This window comes from Bombus fervidus, chromosome 13, assembly GCF_041682495.2.
Source record: "Bombus fervidus isolate BK054 chromosome 13, iyBomFerv1, whole genome shotgun sequence".
Lineage (NCBI taxonomy): Eukaryota > Metazoa > Arthropoda > Insecta > Hymenoptera > Apidae > Bombus > Bombus fervidus.
This window is the reverse complement of record NC_091529.1, coordinates 3,296,552-3,313,728: the sequence shown is the minus strand read 5'-3', so window position 1 is coordinate 3,313,728 and position 17,177 is coordinate 3,296,552. Positions and strand designations below refer to the sequence as shown.

General features: G+C 30.6%; 4 protein-coding genes across 5 annotated transcripts; 3 read left to right on the top strand and 1 right to left on the bottom strand.

Annotated features, from left to right (window-relative positions):
• Nucleotides 1-14: 14 nt before the first annotated feature.
• On the top strand, nucleotides 15-2,873 carry LOC139993616 (uncharacterized). The gene is made up of 3 exons (XM_072015526.1): nucleotides 15-2,199; nucleotides 2,301-2,442; nucleotides 2,549-2,873. Exons 1-3 carry the CDS (start codon nucleotides 2,037-2,039, stop codon nucleotides 2,865-2,867), a joined length of 624 nt encoding a protein of 207 aa, XP_071871627.1. The 5' UTR covers nucleotides 15-2,036; the 3' UTR covers nucleotides 2,868-2,873.
• Nucleotides 2,795-5,271, top strand: LOC139993611 (zinc finger HIT domain-containing protein 2). The gene is made up of 6 exons (XM_072015521.1): nucleotides 2,795-2,873; nucleotides 3,159-3,215; nucleotides 3,494-3,785; nucleotides 3,863-4,120; nucleotides 4,204-4,407; nucleotides 4,483-5,271. Exons 2-6 carry the CDS (start codon nucleotides 3,166-3,168, stop codon nucleotides 4,804-4,806), a joined length of 1,128 nt encoding a protein of 375 aa, XP_071871622.1. The 5' UTR covers nucleotides 2,795-2,873; nucleotides 3,159-3,165; the 3' UTR covers nucleotides 4,807-5,271.
• A 594-nt stretch (nucleotides 5,272-5,865) lies between these two features.
• Nucleotides 5,866-15,712, top strand: Pi4kiiialpha (phosphatidylinositol 4-kinase III alpha). 2 transcript variants are annotated; one of them, XM_072015438.1, is made up of 23 exons: nucleotides 5,866-6,047; nucleotides 6,835-7,228; nucleotides 7,308-7,822; nucleotides 7,895-8,210; nucleotides 8,374-8,436; nucleotides 8,855-9,079; nucleotides 9,142-9,328; nucleotides 9,427-9,637; nucleotides 9,741-9,995; nucleotides 10,081-10,433; nucleotides 10,507-10,927; nucleotides 11,015-11,122; nucleotides 11,197-11,403; nucleotides 11,477-11,753; nucleotides 11,840-12,332; nucleotides 12,403-12,538; nucleotides 12,616-12,948; nucleotides 13,022-13,309; nucleotides 13,391-13,618; nucleotides 13,696-14,042; nucleotides 14,127-14,403; nucleotides 14,471-14,877; nucleotides 15,032-15,712. In XM_072015438.1, the coding sequence occupies exons 1-23, from the start codon at nucleotides 5,958-5,960 to the stop codon at nucleotides 15,255-15,257; spliced, it is 6,357 nt and encodes a 2,118-aa protein (XP_071871539.1). In that variant the 5' UTR covers nucleotides 5,866-5,957; the 3' UTR covers nucleotides 15,258-15,712. The 2 variants fall into 2 exon arrangements, with proteins under 2 accessions (XP_071871539.1, XP_071871540.1); XM_072015439.1 differs by lacking the exon at nucleotides 8,374-8,436.
• On the bottom strand, nucleotides 15,655-17,147 carry LOC139993621 (NADH dehydrogenase [ubiquinone] 1 alpha subcomplex subunit 7). Its single transcript, XM_072015534.1, has 3 exons — nucleotides 16,946-17,147; nucleotides 15,977-16,155; nucleotides 15,655-15,787 (listed from the first exon to the last, which is right to left on the bottom strand). The coding sequence occupies exons 1-3, from the start codon at nucleotides 17,006-17,008 to the stop codon at nucleotides 15,724-15,726; spliced, it is 306 nt and encodes a 101-aa protein (XP_071871635.1). The 5' UTR covers nucleotides 17,009-17,147; the 3' UTR covers nucleotides 15,655-15,723.
• Between the last annotated feature and the right edge of the window lie 30 nt (nucleotides 17,148-17,177).

The window sequence follows — 17,177 nt, the reverse complement described above, 5'->3', positions numbered from 1 at the left end:
AAAGAAACAAGCAAAATAAAAAAGGAAAAAAAATAAAGAATATGAAGCAGATTAGTTCTTTTTCTAACGAGCGAATCGTTTTTTAAGTGACACGTAGCTGGCTAATTAGTGGTTACATAACTGGCCAATATACTTTTATAAACTGTACGGAAAATGGAAAAAAACAGAAACTATAAAGTATTCACGCGCGTTTAGACATCAGCACTTTTAAAATATACTTGCCATAACGAATGCCTTAGCAAACAAACAAAAAATTATAAAAAATAAAATATAAAACGTTAACTGTACATTGAGGTACGACGACGAGGAATGAATATATAAGTATAATAAGTATACATACGATGATCATATACATACATAAATACATACAGACAAACATAAAGGAATAAATACAAGAAATAAATTAATAAACGAGACAAAAGAGCCAATGAACACATCATTAGAAGAAAAGGAAGTAAAGTGAATATACGTACACACATATACAATATATATCTTTACTTTCGAAACCCTGTATTTGTATAAAATGTATTAGCGAACGTTGCTCCTTGTATATTTTATACATTTTACAGTTATCGTTTTAAAAGAAAAGAAATAAGCAGAGCAAAGTGGTTATAACGATTTAAATTAACAAAGTAAATGCAGAAAAACACATATACATACATACATACATACACGGGAAAAAGGAAACAGTGTACATGAAACTTCTCAGAAGCGCACTAATATAAAAGAAAAAAAAGTATAAGAGATGATTGATGCAAAGTGAGAATATATTATTAAATGTATTTAGATTAAGATTGAATTATTAGGAAGGACGAGAGAAAAAAGAAATAACAGAAGAAAATTAAAATACGATCATTAATCGTGTACATAAACATCGTTGGCAATATTCGACTTCGCCCGTCCATTTAGTTTCTAGACCACACGTCTCTACGAATTGTTCCTTTCGAGCCAGCATCGAATAGGTCAGAAACGATTGAAAATAATTTGCGCCTGTAATTCTTGTTAATCTATCGTTAAACACGTTGACATAATTTAGTCGAAGTGTTTTTCTTCTCGAACAGAGAATAATTATAATATTTTAAAATATATCATTGTTTATGTTTACGATATAGTTCCAAGTACTCCAAGTTTTCATTCATTTTCTTCTTCATCGTTCATCCTCATCCGTTATTATCATCATCATTGTCGTTTATCATTTTCATCTTTGTCTTTTTGCATTTTCTTTAACAACCTCCATTTGAATTTCACCGCCATATCTCTTTGAAATGATCGAGTTTTGTACGTGTGGCGTTAAGCACGCGCGCGCGCGCACGTGGTTATAGCGATACAATAACATTCAATCAAAATGAATTTATGAATAAAATCTGACGACACCGTACAGGATATGTAATGCTAAATGGTAACTAATGTCTTATGGTTTAGTCTATTGTTTGCTTGTTTATTTTATCACTTTGGAATCTTTTTTATCATCCTTCTGTTAATTACTAATTTCTTTTTTATCCTTATTAATTTCCTCGTTGCAATGCAATTGCTTCATTGCGATTTATAAATAAATTTATTACCTGTTTCTTATGTTTTTACCTATTTCTAACTCATCTGTTTTCATTCCTTTTTGAGTCCAAAAAAAAGGAAAGTATGTGAAGTATATTTAGTAATTTACGTTAGCTTTAAATTTATATTAAAATATATAGTAATTAGTTATTCCTCCACTGTATGCCTTTCGAATAACCGAACTGTTTAAGACTTATGTTTTTAATTGCTAACGAAGGGTATTATTCCTACTGAATAATTGTACAATATACGAACATCTTTACACGCATTTCAAGTACTCACATTCTGTACAAAAATTTATAACTACTAACTAATAAACAAATTTCGGCAATGAGTTAATTAAACTTATGGTTTATTTCATGTTTATTTCTTTCATGGAGTAATTAGCTGAATTTATAGATAGGTATTTTTTTAAATCTGTATACAGTAGCGTAGAAATTTAAAGTTCGACTATCAATTGGTATCGAATCGTTCGAATCTTCGATATGACAATGTTAAATGAAAACAATGATAGTTCAAGCAGTTCCGAAGATGAAATATCAAAAGCTGCATTAAGAGAAGCAACTGATCACCAATTTCTGAAGGTCAACTGTTTTTTCAACGAAAAATTTCTAAACTCAAACGTTTCTACGAAAACGGATGAATACAGTAAGTATCATAACCTCATTTTTGTTTCTATTTCACGTTTATTTCTTATCATCACAGAAACTTGTAATAAATGGCAACAAATTTTTCTTTCTTCTTTTTAGATAATTCATTAGAAAATAATAATGTAAAAAATCCCGTGTCATTAAGAAAAGATTTGGAGGAGAAAAAGACATTTTCTAATTTTGGTGTGAGTCCGACATTCCAGAATTATGTTGCAAAAAAGCTGGACGAAATTATTGAGAAGTATGTAATTAATTTTACAAAGAAATATTCAACTCCAGATGAATTATTTACAATATAAATAATATGTATATATCTCTCATATATACCAAGAAAAATTTTCTTTCAGATCTATTAAAATAAAGAAGAAAAACATAAACAGTATTATAAATGAAAAAAAAGAAAAAGACAACATTTATGGCATAAAGTTACTTAATTCTTCTGTGCAGTTTTTAACAACTGAAAAAGAAAGTGAAAAGCCTCAAAAGAAAAGGAAAATTAAAGCGACTATAGATGAGAAAACAAATTTCTCAAAATGTAAAATGGTAGCTGTAGATCCTGAACGCATATTATCAAAAATAGACACTGAAGCTTGGACAAGTAAAAGGAAAGAACCTGAATTCAATTACAAGAAACTAAAAAATGGTACTCTAGTTGAAAAAACCTAGTCACAGGTTAGGTTTAATTTAACTTAAATTAATTTGTGATGTATATAAATAAATAATTTTATGTATGAGTTTTATAATTTGAAAATATATTCTCTTTACTTCTTACTATATATATTTTATAACGTAATTGAACATTATTTTTATCACTATATCGTGTTACATACTTATACACAATACATTTAAATGCGTCATACCGCGGCATAAACGTTTCACGCGTTCGAAATTTATGAATTAATGAATTGATATCAACATTAGTAGATTAAGTAATTAGAATTTTTAATGAATCCACAGAAAAATCATGGATATTCAAGGAACGAGCACAACAGATATAGATAATGTCTGCGAATTGTACGTATCATATTCTTAACCTCAAACTGTGTTTACAAGCAATATATGACGATTTTTTGTTGCATAAATACCTTATAACATATAATCGATTTATGTAAACCTAAATTCAATCTATTTTTAAATTATTTTTGTCAATTATTCTTTTAGGGAATTCCTTCGTATTTATATAAAAATTTCTTTTAATATACAATAAATAATTGTTCTTGATCTTTATTAATTTAAAAAAATTAATACATAAAAAATATCTTCTTTTTAAAACTTTATTTATTGATCTTTAGGTGTAATACACGACCTCGAAAATATACTTGTCCACGATGTGAGATAAGATATTGCAGCTCTGATTGCTATAAGTCAGAAGTTCATTCAGAATGTTCAGAAAGTTTCTATAAGCAATGTGTAATAGATGAAATAAAGTCTCAAGGAAAAGATACAGAAGATAGAAAGAAAATGCTAGAAATTCTCAAAAGAGTACACGAGGAAGATTTAAAAAATATAGAAGCATTGGAAAGTGATGATGAGATTGATAATGACGAATTAGAAGAACAGCTAGATTCGGATGATGAAGAAGATGTGAGCTAAATTCATCTTGATATCCTTGAAAAATACAATTTCTCCTGCGTTTTTATTTAAACTAATGTCTTTTTTAGATACCAGATTTAGAAAAAAGACTTAATAATATAAATTTAGATAATGCAGATGAAGTATGGTCTGCATTAACAGATGATGAAAAGCAAGAATTTGAGGCTCTCATAAAAAATGGTGATATAGAAAAACTTCTACCTCAATGGATTCCATGGTGGACCTATCATACTAAAAAAAAATTAGTTCAAGATATGGATCAAAAAGATGAGCAATCATTGCAACTCCCTCCTTTAGTAGATGTTCCAATATTTAATGCATTGCAAGTAATTTTCAAAATAAATATACGTATATACTTCATTAAATATAATCTGAGTGCAGAAAACTTCAAATATTTTCTTAATTACAGAAAGCTTCCCCAAATGTTGAATTTAATGTGATAAATGTAATCTATGCATATGCATATGTGGCGAACTATTATAATGGTGACTATTTAAACTGTCCCGTGGAAGCTACAATTGTTTTTCTTGATCTTAGTAATAATATGAAACTCAATACAGTTTTTGAAAATCCAGAATCAGCAATCGCTTCCACTGTTCACAACATTATTAATGTAAGTATTATAACATTTAATATTTAAAATACTACAAGTAATGAAAACATTAAAATATTTTCTTATTGTTTTCAGTGTAACTGGTTACCTCAAGATGAACAAACTTTATTAACTTTCAAGGAAGCTGGGAATAAAATAATACAGGGACCCGACGAGAATAATGAATATCTTTATATTGCTGTTGCACTCTCAGAAATACATAGATTACTAACAATGACAATAGAAGAGATATCGAAAAATAAAAATAAAGTTGGAGATAAAAAATTCATCAAAAAGTTTGTCCAACGATATAATGTAGATAGTATAGATTTATCGAAGAAACAACTTCTTTTACATTGCAAAAAGTTGGAATACTACATATCATGGACTAAAAATCGCCATATAAATACTTGTACATAAAAATATGGAACAGATATAAATTTAAGGATTTATAATCAGTTATAAAATGTTCTTAAATAAACATATAAATATTTTTTCCTATATTTTTGTCATTGCTACCATATTGGTTTTCATAATTTGAAACTGTTAAATTTTTAATAAATCCACTCACCCAATCCTCTTCTATCTCCTCTTCGTGAATATCTCCTAAATCCTTCCCAACGTACTTCAATTTTTTACACTTAACATGACAACACAATATTTGCAAACACAAAACTTAAAAATTTATTTATTCATTCATCGGCATGTCACTAATGCTAAAGACAAAAATTTCAAACTGTAATATGGAGAAACAGAATCGATATATCGACTTTTAGATTACTATCGATTTATGAGCAAATGATATACTATGTATAAAGTTGCGAATTTGTTTTAATATTTGGGGCGCGAATTTTAAATGTAACGAATTTTTAAAGTTTTAGTTTATGTCATTATAATTTATTCTTAATGTCACTATTATATGCTATTTACTTATAATATATACCACTTATCTTTTATTTAACAAAATAATATCTATGTGATATTATGTAATTATTTATGATAAAAAGATGATATTAAAGTAACAAATTCTGCTTTAAAACTAACTAAAAATTGTTTCATTTACTATGAAGTTTAAATAAAATTAAGTAAAATGAAATGAACTCAAGATCAAAAGTTTGAGATCCAAAGATTTGTTTTTTTACATGAAAATCCGCAATAAATTATTAATAAATCACATAAATATGTAATGTAAATATATATATGTCGTTACATAAAACATCACATACATGTTCACTTTTTACTCAAGAGATCTGATTTCTTTCTTAATCTTTTGTATTGACAAAATTGAATTCCGTAACTAATTACTTAAATTGCTTTAAATTTCTAGAATTGCTTCTACTAAATTATATTTTCTATCAATTACATAAAATAAATAAATTATTGATTGTTAAAATTCGACATTCATTTGCTAATCTTGAGAAACAGGAACAATTTTAAACTTGCGCAAATTTAAATATCGAATCCGAGATCGATAGATCGAATGTAGCGAAAGGCGGTCTGTCAGTGAGACAAGCAGACAAGCAGACGATATTTACAGGAATCATACGACAAATAGACAGTGGGCAAGCAAAATGGTGGCAGACGAGAAATTATTTTTCTCGAAAGCCGTCCAACATTTAGCTAGATGTTTAGCAGCGATCAAACCTACACCATGGGAAAAGGTTCGTTAATTATTATATATTATACATTAACATGATATTTATGTGTCGATAAAAAACTTGACATTTAATTAGAATTAGGTTAATTTTAAGGACGTGTCAGCTGATATCCTGATATGTCATCTAATGATATAATTTGAAGGACAATCAACTAGTCAACTCATGCATTAATGATACGTTTGCAGTTGATCATTAACGTCATTATGCTATTAAATAAACGATTTCTGACATGTGTTCCAGATATAAATCACTGTTTAAGGAATTGTTTCTGTAGACACAACTTTGCACATAAAATATTACAAAATATGTATATTTTAATTTATTAATAGATCTTCCTCTTTTATTTTGATTAATTTACTAAATTTTATTTTAGTTATTAATTTGTGAATCAATGTATGACATAGAATATATAACTAAGAAAATATGACATTGACAATTGTACTAACTAATTAGATATAAAACATTTCCATTAACTATGTATTATTTTGTATTAAATTTGTATGTAACTAATCTTTATATATCTGCATTTAATTTTAAATAAAGTAATGCTTTTTATTATAATTTATGTTACATGAGTATTCATTATACCTTTCTTAGATTAATTATTGATTTTACTTTAAATTAAATTGTTTCAAATTGTGATGATAATTACTAAACATCATCAGATGTAATTAGTATTAAATAAAAGATTCAATTTGCAATGCTTGTGTCTATGAAATTCTGTTTCAAATGATACATTCAATAGTTATACTAATATTGTGAAAAATTAAATAAAATTTGTTTAACATAGGTTACACAGTTGTTCAAGTTATGCCCACAAGAATCTGCTCAGGGTATATACCGGTTGGATCAAAGAGGACAAGATACAACTATTGCATTGGGAATATATTTTCTGGAATCTGGTTTACAACATCGGGATAAGATATTACCATATCTTTTGCGATTACTACGTGGTCTTCCAAAAGCTGTATGGTTGGATGAAGTCAAATGTTTACCTTGTGAACGTATTCCTGTTGCTGAACGTTTTAGTTTCTGCTTAAACACATTGCTCAGTGATGTTGCATCTAGATGTGAATCTGTACGCGAAGAAATTATTTCTACTCAAGTAGAAATATTAGCAGTTTTAACAAATCTTATTAGGGGATACAAAGATCAAAATGGAAATAGAGGAATGCAAGCAAAATGTAGGTATTTCTCTCTTATTATTAATTATATTTTATTTAATTTCGTATAATTACGATTCTCCTTTTTTCCCTTTTTCAGTATCATTATGCAAATGCTTAGTTCCGGTATTAATTGGTTTAGCTCGATCTATGGGTCGCTTTGCTTATACTGATCCACCTCTTTTATGCCGAATTTTTCCGAGACCGGAACCACCTCTCTCAGTACCAAAAGTAGAAATGCGTTTAACATTGGATAAAAAGCAGCATAGCTTTTCGAACTTTCGACCGATTATTCCTCGATCATTAAGCGGTAACTTCAATCCTCATCCGGCTATAGACACTGCACCAAGTCTACTAATCGGGGATCACGAATATTCTTGCGCCAAACGACCATCGTTACAATCTTACTCATCGGTGCCCTATGATCCAGCCACATATTTTTTTAGTAGATATGGATCAAGTTTCAATCAGTTCCCTCAAATGAGATGCAATGAAAGTCCTGAAAGGAGAGCTGCCATGCAATTTAATGTGGTACATTTACAAAGCGTACTGGCTTTGGCAAAGAAATTGCTTACCAAAGAAATTTTAATGTTCCTTGATGAGGAAACTCAGCAAGTTAGTTGCATTATTTTATAATAAAGTTTCACCATACTATCAATTCCATTTAATCATTAATTTTTTATCTAGGTTTACAACTCTGGACAGGTGCAAATATTTCCTTATCGTACATTTAACGAGACAATGAATCTAGTAATGGTTGCCCTTTTACGGGAATTGTTACAAAATCAACGTGATTTGCCTATTCCTTTTACAAGAGACGTACAAGAGTTCGTGAAAGGTCTCTTTCTATCCGGTCAAACAGAATTGCAATCACGTCAACATGATGCAAGCGAACGCGAAGATATGGACACTAATTTTAGAACTGTAAATAGGTTTAAAGTAAACGTTATGGCTAATTCTGCGTGTGTCGATCTTCTTGTTTGGGCAATTGGTGATGAAACTGGTAAGTGACACTATAAATCTACGCTTAAATATAGTTTGAAAAATCACATGTATATAGTAATGTTTATTATTTATTAGTAATGTTTTTGTTTTAATAAAATGATTTAAATTCAATTCTTGTGTGTTGGTAGGATTATCTATAGATCATTACGTTATTTTTCCAGTGAGAGACCAGTATGATTTGTCCGCGCTATTCGCAGATATCAGTTCGATGCTGATTGGCGAGGGTATTCGAATTTAGCTTATATTGCATTTCGATTGATTATCCCATCTTCGATAACATTCAATACTTTTAACTAACGAGTTAAATACTTTTTATTCTGTCAGTGCGTTAACGCGGTTCTCCCGTTACCTTCATTGGTCTAATTACTATACCACTAAATGTAATTCTCTTAGCTGATTCTAACTGTTTGTTCGACTGTTAATGCGAAAATGAGCAATAAATATTCATAGGCAAGATTATTATCATGGCAAATATACGTACTTCAATGCACTGCTGTTTTAAATCATTGTTATTGAGAAATTAATTTTCATACAGAACTCTTCGTTTTCTGGAAGAATTTCTTAGAATTAACATTTGCCCAACTTATGAATAATGCCGTGCATATCTCGGTAAACATTTATGGAATTAAATATTATTTACAGGTGCGGATAGTTTATGTGGGCGTTTAGTTGAAAAGATTAATTCTAATCATGGACCAAAACTGGTGCTGGCGCATATGCCTTTATTAATGGTATGCCTTGAAGGATTAGGAAAATTAGCGCAAAAGTTTCCTAATATAGCGAGTACATCTATATATTATCTTCGGGACTTTCTTGTTGTTCCATCTCCTATACTACTTAAATTACACCGTCAACAAAGTGAAAGAGGTAGCATACAATTATAAATAAATATTACATATGAAATTAATAACAAAATTATTCCTTTTAAGGGAAAGATATGCAAGATTCGAAACAAACTACTTCGTCAATACAAACAGCCTTTGAAAAACTACGCGACGCAGCTATTGGCAATCTTTGCATTGCTCTAGAAGCTGCTCATTCTGTAAATCCAGATTGTGTACCAGCATTAGTTGCCAGCGTCTCGAATAGATTATTTGCTGCTGACATATGTGACGGGTACTGCATATATTGTTCACTTTGTATATATAAATTAGTTTCCTGAATTTACACCTTAGTTCTTACGATGTCTCAATTATTTATTTCAATACTTTTAGTGAATCCGATGACAGGTCAAATAGCGAATTAATTTCGAAAAACATAGTAATCATGTTGGGGCATGTTGCCGTTGCGTTGAAAGACACCCCAAAGACTATGCGTACAATATTCCCATTTTTTCAGCAATTATTTTGTCGTACTCCAAGTGATCTTGATTTTCTGATCGTGGATCAGTTAGGATGTATGATCATTGCGAAATGCGAATCAAAGGTTCAGTTTAAGATCAATTAGTAATTATTAAGTAAATTGTTAGCATCTTCACGTACAAATTACAGTATAATATAAATCGCATAAGAATATATTTTGTTTTCAGATTTACGAAGGCATAATGCAAATGTTTTCTATGTCACTGGGCTCAAGTACCGCAACTTATGCTTCGAACGATGATCGTAAACAATATTGTCACGTAGCTAAGGCAGTCACAAATGCTCTTGCAAATATAGCAGCAAATCTTCAAGGTGAATCAGAATTGGACGATTTGCTACTTCACTTGCTTGAACTTTTTGTTCAACTTGGACTAGAGGGTAAACGAGCCAGTGATAAGGCGTCAAATAACGTTTCAGTAACGGTAATTAAAACTGATGATTTGAATAATAATATTATGAAAGTGAAACTTTACAAAATTTGATTTTAATTGTTATATCTTATATTAGAAAGCAGCAACTAGTGCAGGAAATTTAGGTGTGCTTATTCCTGTAATCGCTATATTAGTAAGGCGACTTCCGCCGATCAGACATCCATACAAGAGACTCCTAAAACTTTTTAAAGACTTTTGGCTTTATTGTGTCGTAATGGGTTTCGCTGGTGATCAAGCATCGAGATTATGGCCTGCAGAATGGTACGAAGGTGTCAAGGAAATTGCTGTAAAATCACCTTACCTTATTTCGCAAACTAGTGCACGTCTTGAGATGAGAGAATTGCAGTATACTTCAGCTGTACGCAATGATAGCGTTTCTTTAAACGAATTGCAAGAATTGAGGAGTCAAGTATTAAAACTAAGTACTCGGTACATATCTTTTTTACTTTCTTACAAATATATTTTTTAAAGACAGAGGTGTAAATATTGTCTTTTTTTACAGAACTAATGATATATCCCAATATGTAACAAAATTGCAATTTGCACAGTGTACATATTTATTATCAGTCTACTGGTTAGAGACTTTGAGGGTTGCAAACAGTCCTGAACCTAGTTTACAACCAATAATGGAATATTTATGCGATACAGATTTGCAAAAAGATAAGAGCGGCATGTGGCAGTGTATATGTTGTGTTGCTGATTCCGTCTTTGTAAAATTCAAAGATGTTATGCAGCGTAAACCGAAAGACGAAAGGCGTGAGAAAGAACTCGAAAATCATGCTCAATTTCTTCTCGTGTATTTTAATCATGTACATAAACAGATTAGACGGATAGCGGACAAGTATCTTAGTGCACTGGTGGATGCGTTCCCGCATCTTCTATGGAATTGCAAAGTGCTGTGGAGTATGTTGGATATATTACAGGTACAAATTTTTTTTGTCCTACATTCTTTCTCTTTTATAGTATCTTTTTAAGTATTGCCATACTTAATTAAATTATTATTTATATAGATTTTATCATTCTCGTTACAAATTGATCCAAACGAAGAGACACCAATTTTACGAATACCTGGTACACCATACAGTATAGAACTTACAGATACACTTGAGGCAAGAGAGGTGTGTATATTGGAATTATGTGAATCAATATATAATATGCAACTCAAATGTTAAATCTAAACTATGTTACACAGATTATTGTGAAAGATTTCACTGCGAGATGTAAAGGTATAGTACAAGAAGCCATGAAGTGGGCGCCTCAAGCCACTAGATCGCATTTACAGGAATATGTAAATCAAATTCCGTCTTCTAGATTAAAACACCATTCTGGTTTATGTTTGTCTACGGATTCAGTTCTTGAATTTGTGGATCTTGCTATTCCAACATCGGCCTTACCAAACGTAAAATAATATTCCTAATATCTAATATTTTAAAATATTTTACTATAAAAATAATAAAATGTGCTTGTTATAGACTAATTCGTTAGATAAACGACCACGTGGTCCAAAAGGAGCCAGCTCGTGGCTTCTGTCGATGATGTCTACACGTTCACGATATGCTGGAGAAATAGCAGGAATGCTATCGTTGGCGCAAACCGAATCATCTACTTCCGAAATATCTTTTGAAGAAATTAGAAACAAAGTTATTGACTTATTAATTGATGCTGTATGGATGGCTTGCCGTGCTCGAAATGACGTTAATCATCGTAGCGCTCTTTGGCGTGCTACTGCATTATTAATTTCCATGCCTGGTATGACTTATCAACAATAATTTCGTGAAAATTATTTGATTTTGTTTCATAATCTATAATTAATTATAATATTTTAATTTATTTAGGGACACATAGACGTTTGCTACATACAGTAGCTTCTTCGCAAATTGAATTGTTCACTCCTGCAGCTATGACAACAGCAGTTGAATGTTGGCAGTGGATACTTACCGTACGACCAGATTTGAAACTGCGTTTTTTACAAGAAATGTTTGTCGCGTGGCAGTACACTGTTGACAAAAGAATGGGTTTGTTCGCACCGGACGAAGAAGAAGTCAGTCCGTTAGCAGTATATGAGGGTTGCAAGTTAGGTTCAAATCCTCCCCAAGTGAAACCTCATGATATTTGGGTTACATTTATCGTAGAATTAATTGAAACCGCTAAATATTGCTGTCAAGAAACGGTTGATATGATTGTCACATTATTACATCGGTCATTGCCTATGACTGTTGGTGCTTCTGGCGAAGAGCCTGGAATGAGTCGCCATGTTGCTGCAGTTGGAGTGCGCTTTAAATTGCTTTCTTGTGGACTTCTTCTTCTTCAAGGAGATATTTTACCGAGGTATTATATTGTGTGAGAAATTCAATATATATTAATGAATAACCGAGCAAATAATAAATTTTATTTATAGGACATTAAGTAAGAACGTACTACGAGAACGCGTATATTGTAATTGTTTGGATTATTTCTGTCGAGATCGTCAAGTACCAACGCAAGAACTAGAACAATTACACGAGGATTTAGTTACGATTATACGTTTCTGGCAAGTCAGTAAAATACTCTTAAAAAAGTGCTATTTTCTCTTAATTTTCTGTTTCATAATGTTTATTTTATCACATCGTAGGTAATGCACAGTGACAAAAAATATTTGGTAATGACTGGCACCGACAGTGAATTTGAAATGTTAACATCCCAATCGTATTCAACTGGTGCTTTTGGACCTAGTGAAACAATTAGTTCTTTGAGTACGTCCTTTGGTACAACGAATGCTGAATTTTCGAAAACACCGACAAGCGTATGGATTAATACAGTTCCAATGTCTACTAGTAGCAATACTTTGGGCAAACGTAGTAATCGTAGTAAGCGTGTTATGAACGCTAACGTCTTTGTAAAAGATTATATAAAAAAAAGAAATTTGATCCTCGAACTGTTGGCAGTTGAAATAGAAATGTTATTAGTAAGTTCAGTTTTACATTTAGTACAATATATCCTTCATTGTTTTAAACACTATTTAACATTTTGAATTATAGGTTTGGAGAAATCCTAGTGGAAGACAAGAGCTTGCACTTCCAGGTGAATCAAGTATTGCAGAATGGCGCGCTAAGGGAATGAATGATCGGTGGCGAGAATATACGCGGCTTGCATGGGAAATTAGTCCTATCCTTGCCATATTTTTACCAGTTCGATTAAAGAATTCTGAAATTATTATCAAAGAAGTATGTGGACTTGTTCGCCTTAAACCTGTGCCGGTTATGCACGTCCCAGAAGCTTTACAATATCTCGTTACGACTGATACATTACTTAACGACGTACCTGAAGTAAGATATTTCTTGAACAATATTAATTTTGAAAGATTTATATAATTACAAATTATGATTTATTAATTCAATATATTTTAGTTGGTGTATATGTTAACATGGGAGAGAGTATCACCTATTCAAGCACTAGCATACTTCTCTCGTCAATTTCCTCATCATCCAATTTCTGCACAATATGCAGTAGAGGTACTAAGTAGTTATCCAGCAGATGCTGTACTTTTTTATATACCACAACTTGTACAAGCTGTACGCCATGATACTATGGGTTATGTGATAGAATTCATAAAGAAAATTGCTAAACGTTCACAGGTAAGTGTTAAGAATACTAGTCAGTTGTTTCATTGTCTACAAATCAAGATCTTTATGGTCATTCTTAATTTGTACAGGTTGTAGCACATCAACTAATTTGGAACATGTACACAAATATGTATGTGGACGAAGATAAACAAATAAAAGATCCAATTTTGTATGATATACTAGATTCGCTTGTAAAAAGTATTTTAGGATCGTTATCTGGCCCAGCAAAACAATTTTATGAAAGAGAATTCGACTTCTTCGAAAAGATTACGAATATTTCAGGTGATATAAGGCCATATCCTAAAGGTCCTGAACGTAAATCGGCGTGTCTAAAAGCTTTGTCACAAATTAAAGCACAGCCAAGTTGCTACTTGCCATCTAATCCTGAAGCAATGGTAATTGATATTGATTATCAAAGTGGAACTCCTATGCAGAGGTGAGTACTACGATTTACGTTACTTGTTTGGAATACCTTACATTGTATTGTCATTAATATTTGATTTATTGTTATTATTTATAGTGCCGCAAAAGCACCATTTTTAGCGCGTTTCAAAGTTCGAAAATATGGAATTAACGAATTAGAGAATATTGCATTAGCAGTATCAGCTAATAGTAAAGTTGATATTAAAAGAGAACCAGAAAAAGAGACATGGCAAGCTGCTATTTTTAAAGTTGGAGATGATGTTAGACAAGATATGTTAGCTTTACAAGTGATCAGTATTTTCAAGAATATATTTCAAAAAGTTGGATTAAATTTATTCTTGTTCCCATATAGAGTAGTAGCTACAGCACCTGGGGTAAGGCATCTTACAATCATAAGAAACAGTTTTGATAAATATTATAAAGTATTAATATATATTTCAGTGCGGTGTGATAGAATGTGTACCTAATGCAACTTCACGCGATCAACTTGGTCGCACCACTGATATTGACATGCATCAATATTTTATCACACGTTATGGAGATGAAACGACAAAAGAATTTCAGAACGTACGTCGTAATTTTGTGAAATCAATGGCTGCTTACAGTGTAATAACATATCTTTTACAAATAAAAGATCGCCACAATGGCAACATTATGTTGGACACCGAAGGTCATATCATACATATCGATTTTGGATTTATGTTTGAAAGTTCGCCTGGTGGTAATTTAGGCTTTGAGCCTGATATTAAACTAACAGATGAAATGGTGCTTGTAATGGGTGGTAAAATGGAGGCCGCCCCTTTTCGTTGGTTCATGGAATTATGTGTACAGGCTTTTCTCGCCGTTAGGTAAATTACAAACAAATATTTTTAAAATTTGGAGTTATAAATAGTTCGTTTAACCAAATTTATTTCCTTTTCAAATAATGAATCATTTGCGATATTTTCTTTTTCTCTAGAAATTTCGATCAAATTATAATATTATTTTACTACATTGTTTTAGACCTTACCAGGAAGCTATTATTTCTCTGGTTTCTCTAATGCTTGATACCGGATTGCCATGCTTCCGTGGACAAACGATAAAACTTTTACGTGGCAGATTTGTGCCGACAGCAACTGATCGCGAAGCGGCGGCCTATATGCTCAATGTAATACGTAACAGCTACCTCAATTTCCGTACGAAAACTTACGACATGATACAGTATTATCAAAATCAAATTCCCTATTAGATTACTATTTCTAAGTAATTTCCGTTAACGATTGTTAATTTATAATGGAGAAATTCATTATTTCTGCAAAGGTTGTTGAATGAATACACCATGTACTATATTGTTAGATGCAACAGCATTGAATCTGTTGTCTGTACAAACCCCTCAGTGTCAATGTTATTCTTAGACTCGCATAAATTTTATGGAAGCATTGAGCTCTGTATGTATGTAACAATAATGTATTATAAAGTGGAAAGAAATTATCTGATATGCCTGTTATCAAGCAGGAGATATGAGAAACATTCCTCTGTTTATTATTTATATACTGTTATCAGTTAAACATTAAATGGGAATGTAATTAAACAATCTGTAATTTAATTATAGGTATCTTATATTATCTAAAGATTACATGTAAGACTTCTATTTAAGTTAACTGTATTTATTATGTATTACAATCAAAGTATAACTAATATTTATTTTATTGCATTTATTCTTCACTTAGCAGCTTTTTATTTAATGGATTTAATTTTATTTGAGTCATATCGACTTTCCTGAAAAAATTACATTCAATGCATGTTAAGTTTCATTAGCATTATAAAAAATTCTATGCTAAAATAGTCATAGAAACTATTGCATATTCTATGCAACTAATTGTAAGATATTAATATCTAGCATGTACAATAAATTTTATCTGTTTTATTGTTTAGTTTGTATGTATAAAATATTAAAAATATAATCACCCTGCTTCTATCTGGCCTTGTGTATATATCTCAGATGGCGGTTGTACAGAACGTCTGACATCACGAGTGTAATAATATATTTTTGAAATTTTATGATAAGGCCCACCAGGTACATGAGGAGGTGGTTGTGTACGTGCAGCAACAGTATCTGAGAATCTTAAAGGCTCTAAACGCTTTCTCTGTAATGTACATTTTACTCTACATCAATCTATCTTTTTACCATATTACCATACAATGGTTCATAGAGGTATTTGAACACTTTATGTAGAATACTTTTATGTATATATGTATTATGTATATTACATAAAACATATTGATAAAATTTGAAACAAATCTGAAAATATATATAAAAGTGACTAAATATTTAATGCAAACATATATATAATAAAAATTAGTATATAGCACAAATAGCTATCTTAAATATATAATAAGTGTTAAGGGTAGGCCCATTGAATATTGAAGCTCGTTAATAAAGTAGATAATTGGTTTTTAAAATAAATTTTGTGATCTCTGTGAAATATATATTTGTACTAAATATCTTATAGTTTTCTATCTACATTTTCAGATTTGTTTCAAACTTTTCTAATGTAATCGTGATAATTGAGTCCCATTGTAGTACTAATGAAATTTCAAAATATTTTGTATAACATATAAATATATTTAGAAAAAATTATTAGAAGTGTCCAAATGTTTTTATGAACTACTGTATATAAAATATCTTTCTTGTTACTTTATTTCAGATTTTTAAATAAATACAATATTGACGTATGTCAACTTTAATTGATTATAATTATTTTGAAATTCATGATAATATTTAGTACATAACCAATAAAATAGATGCAATCTTAAAAAATAAGTAGCATATAAGAGATGTTTTCAATATACACGTTGACTAAAAACAACAAGTTACATAATATCTACAAAAATAATATAAAATGTAGATCAAATGCAGATTAAAATATTACTTACACCCCGACCAATAGTTCGAATCCAATCAATAAGTGGAATTGTTTTACGAAGCTCTCTCGACATTTTAATTATACTTATTTAATTTTTTATTTGAAATAAATAAATTGCTTCTATTGCAAAAAACACCGTACACAGAATATTCGATACTAAACTTAAACCTGCTTAAACACGCAGTTGTCATCTCAATCTCGAAGTTTGATAATTTAGCACGATGTTAACTATCGATAATCGA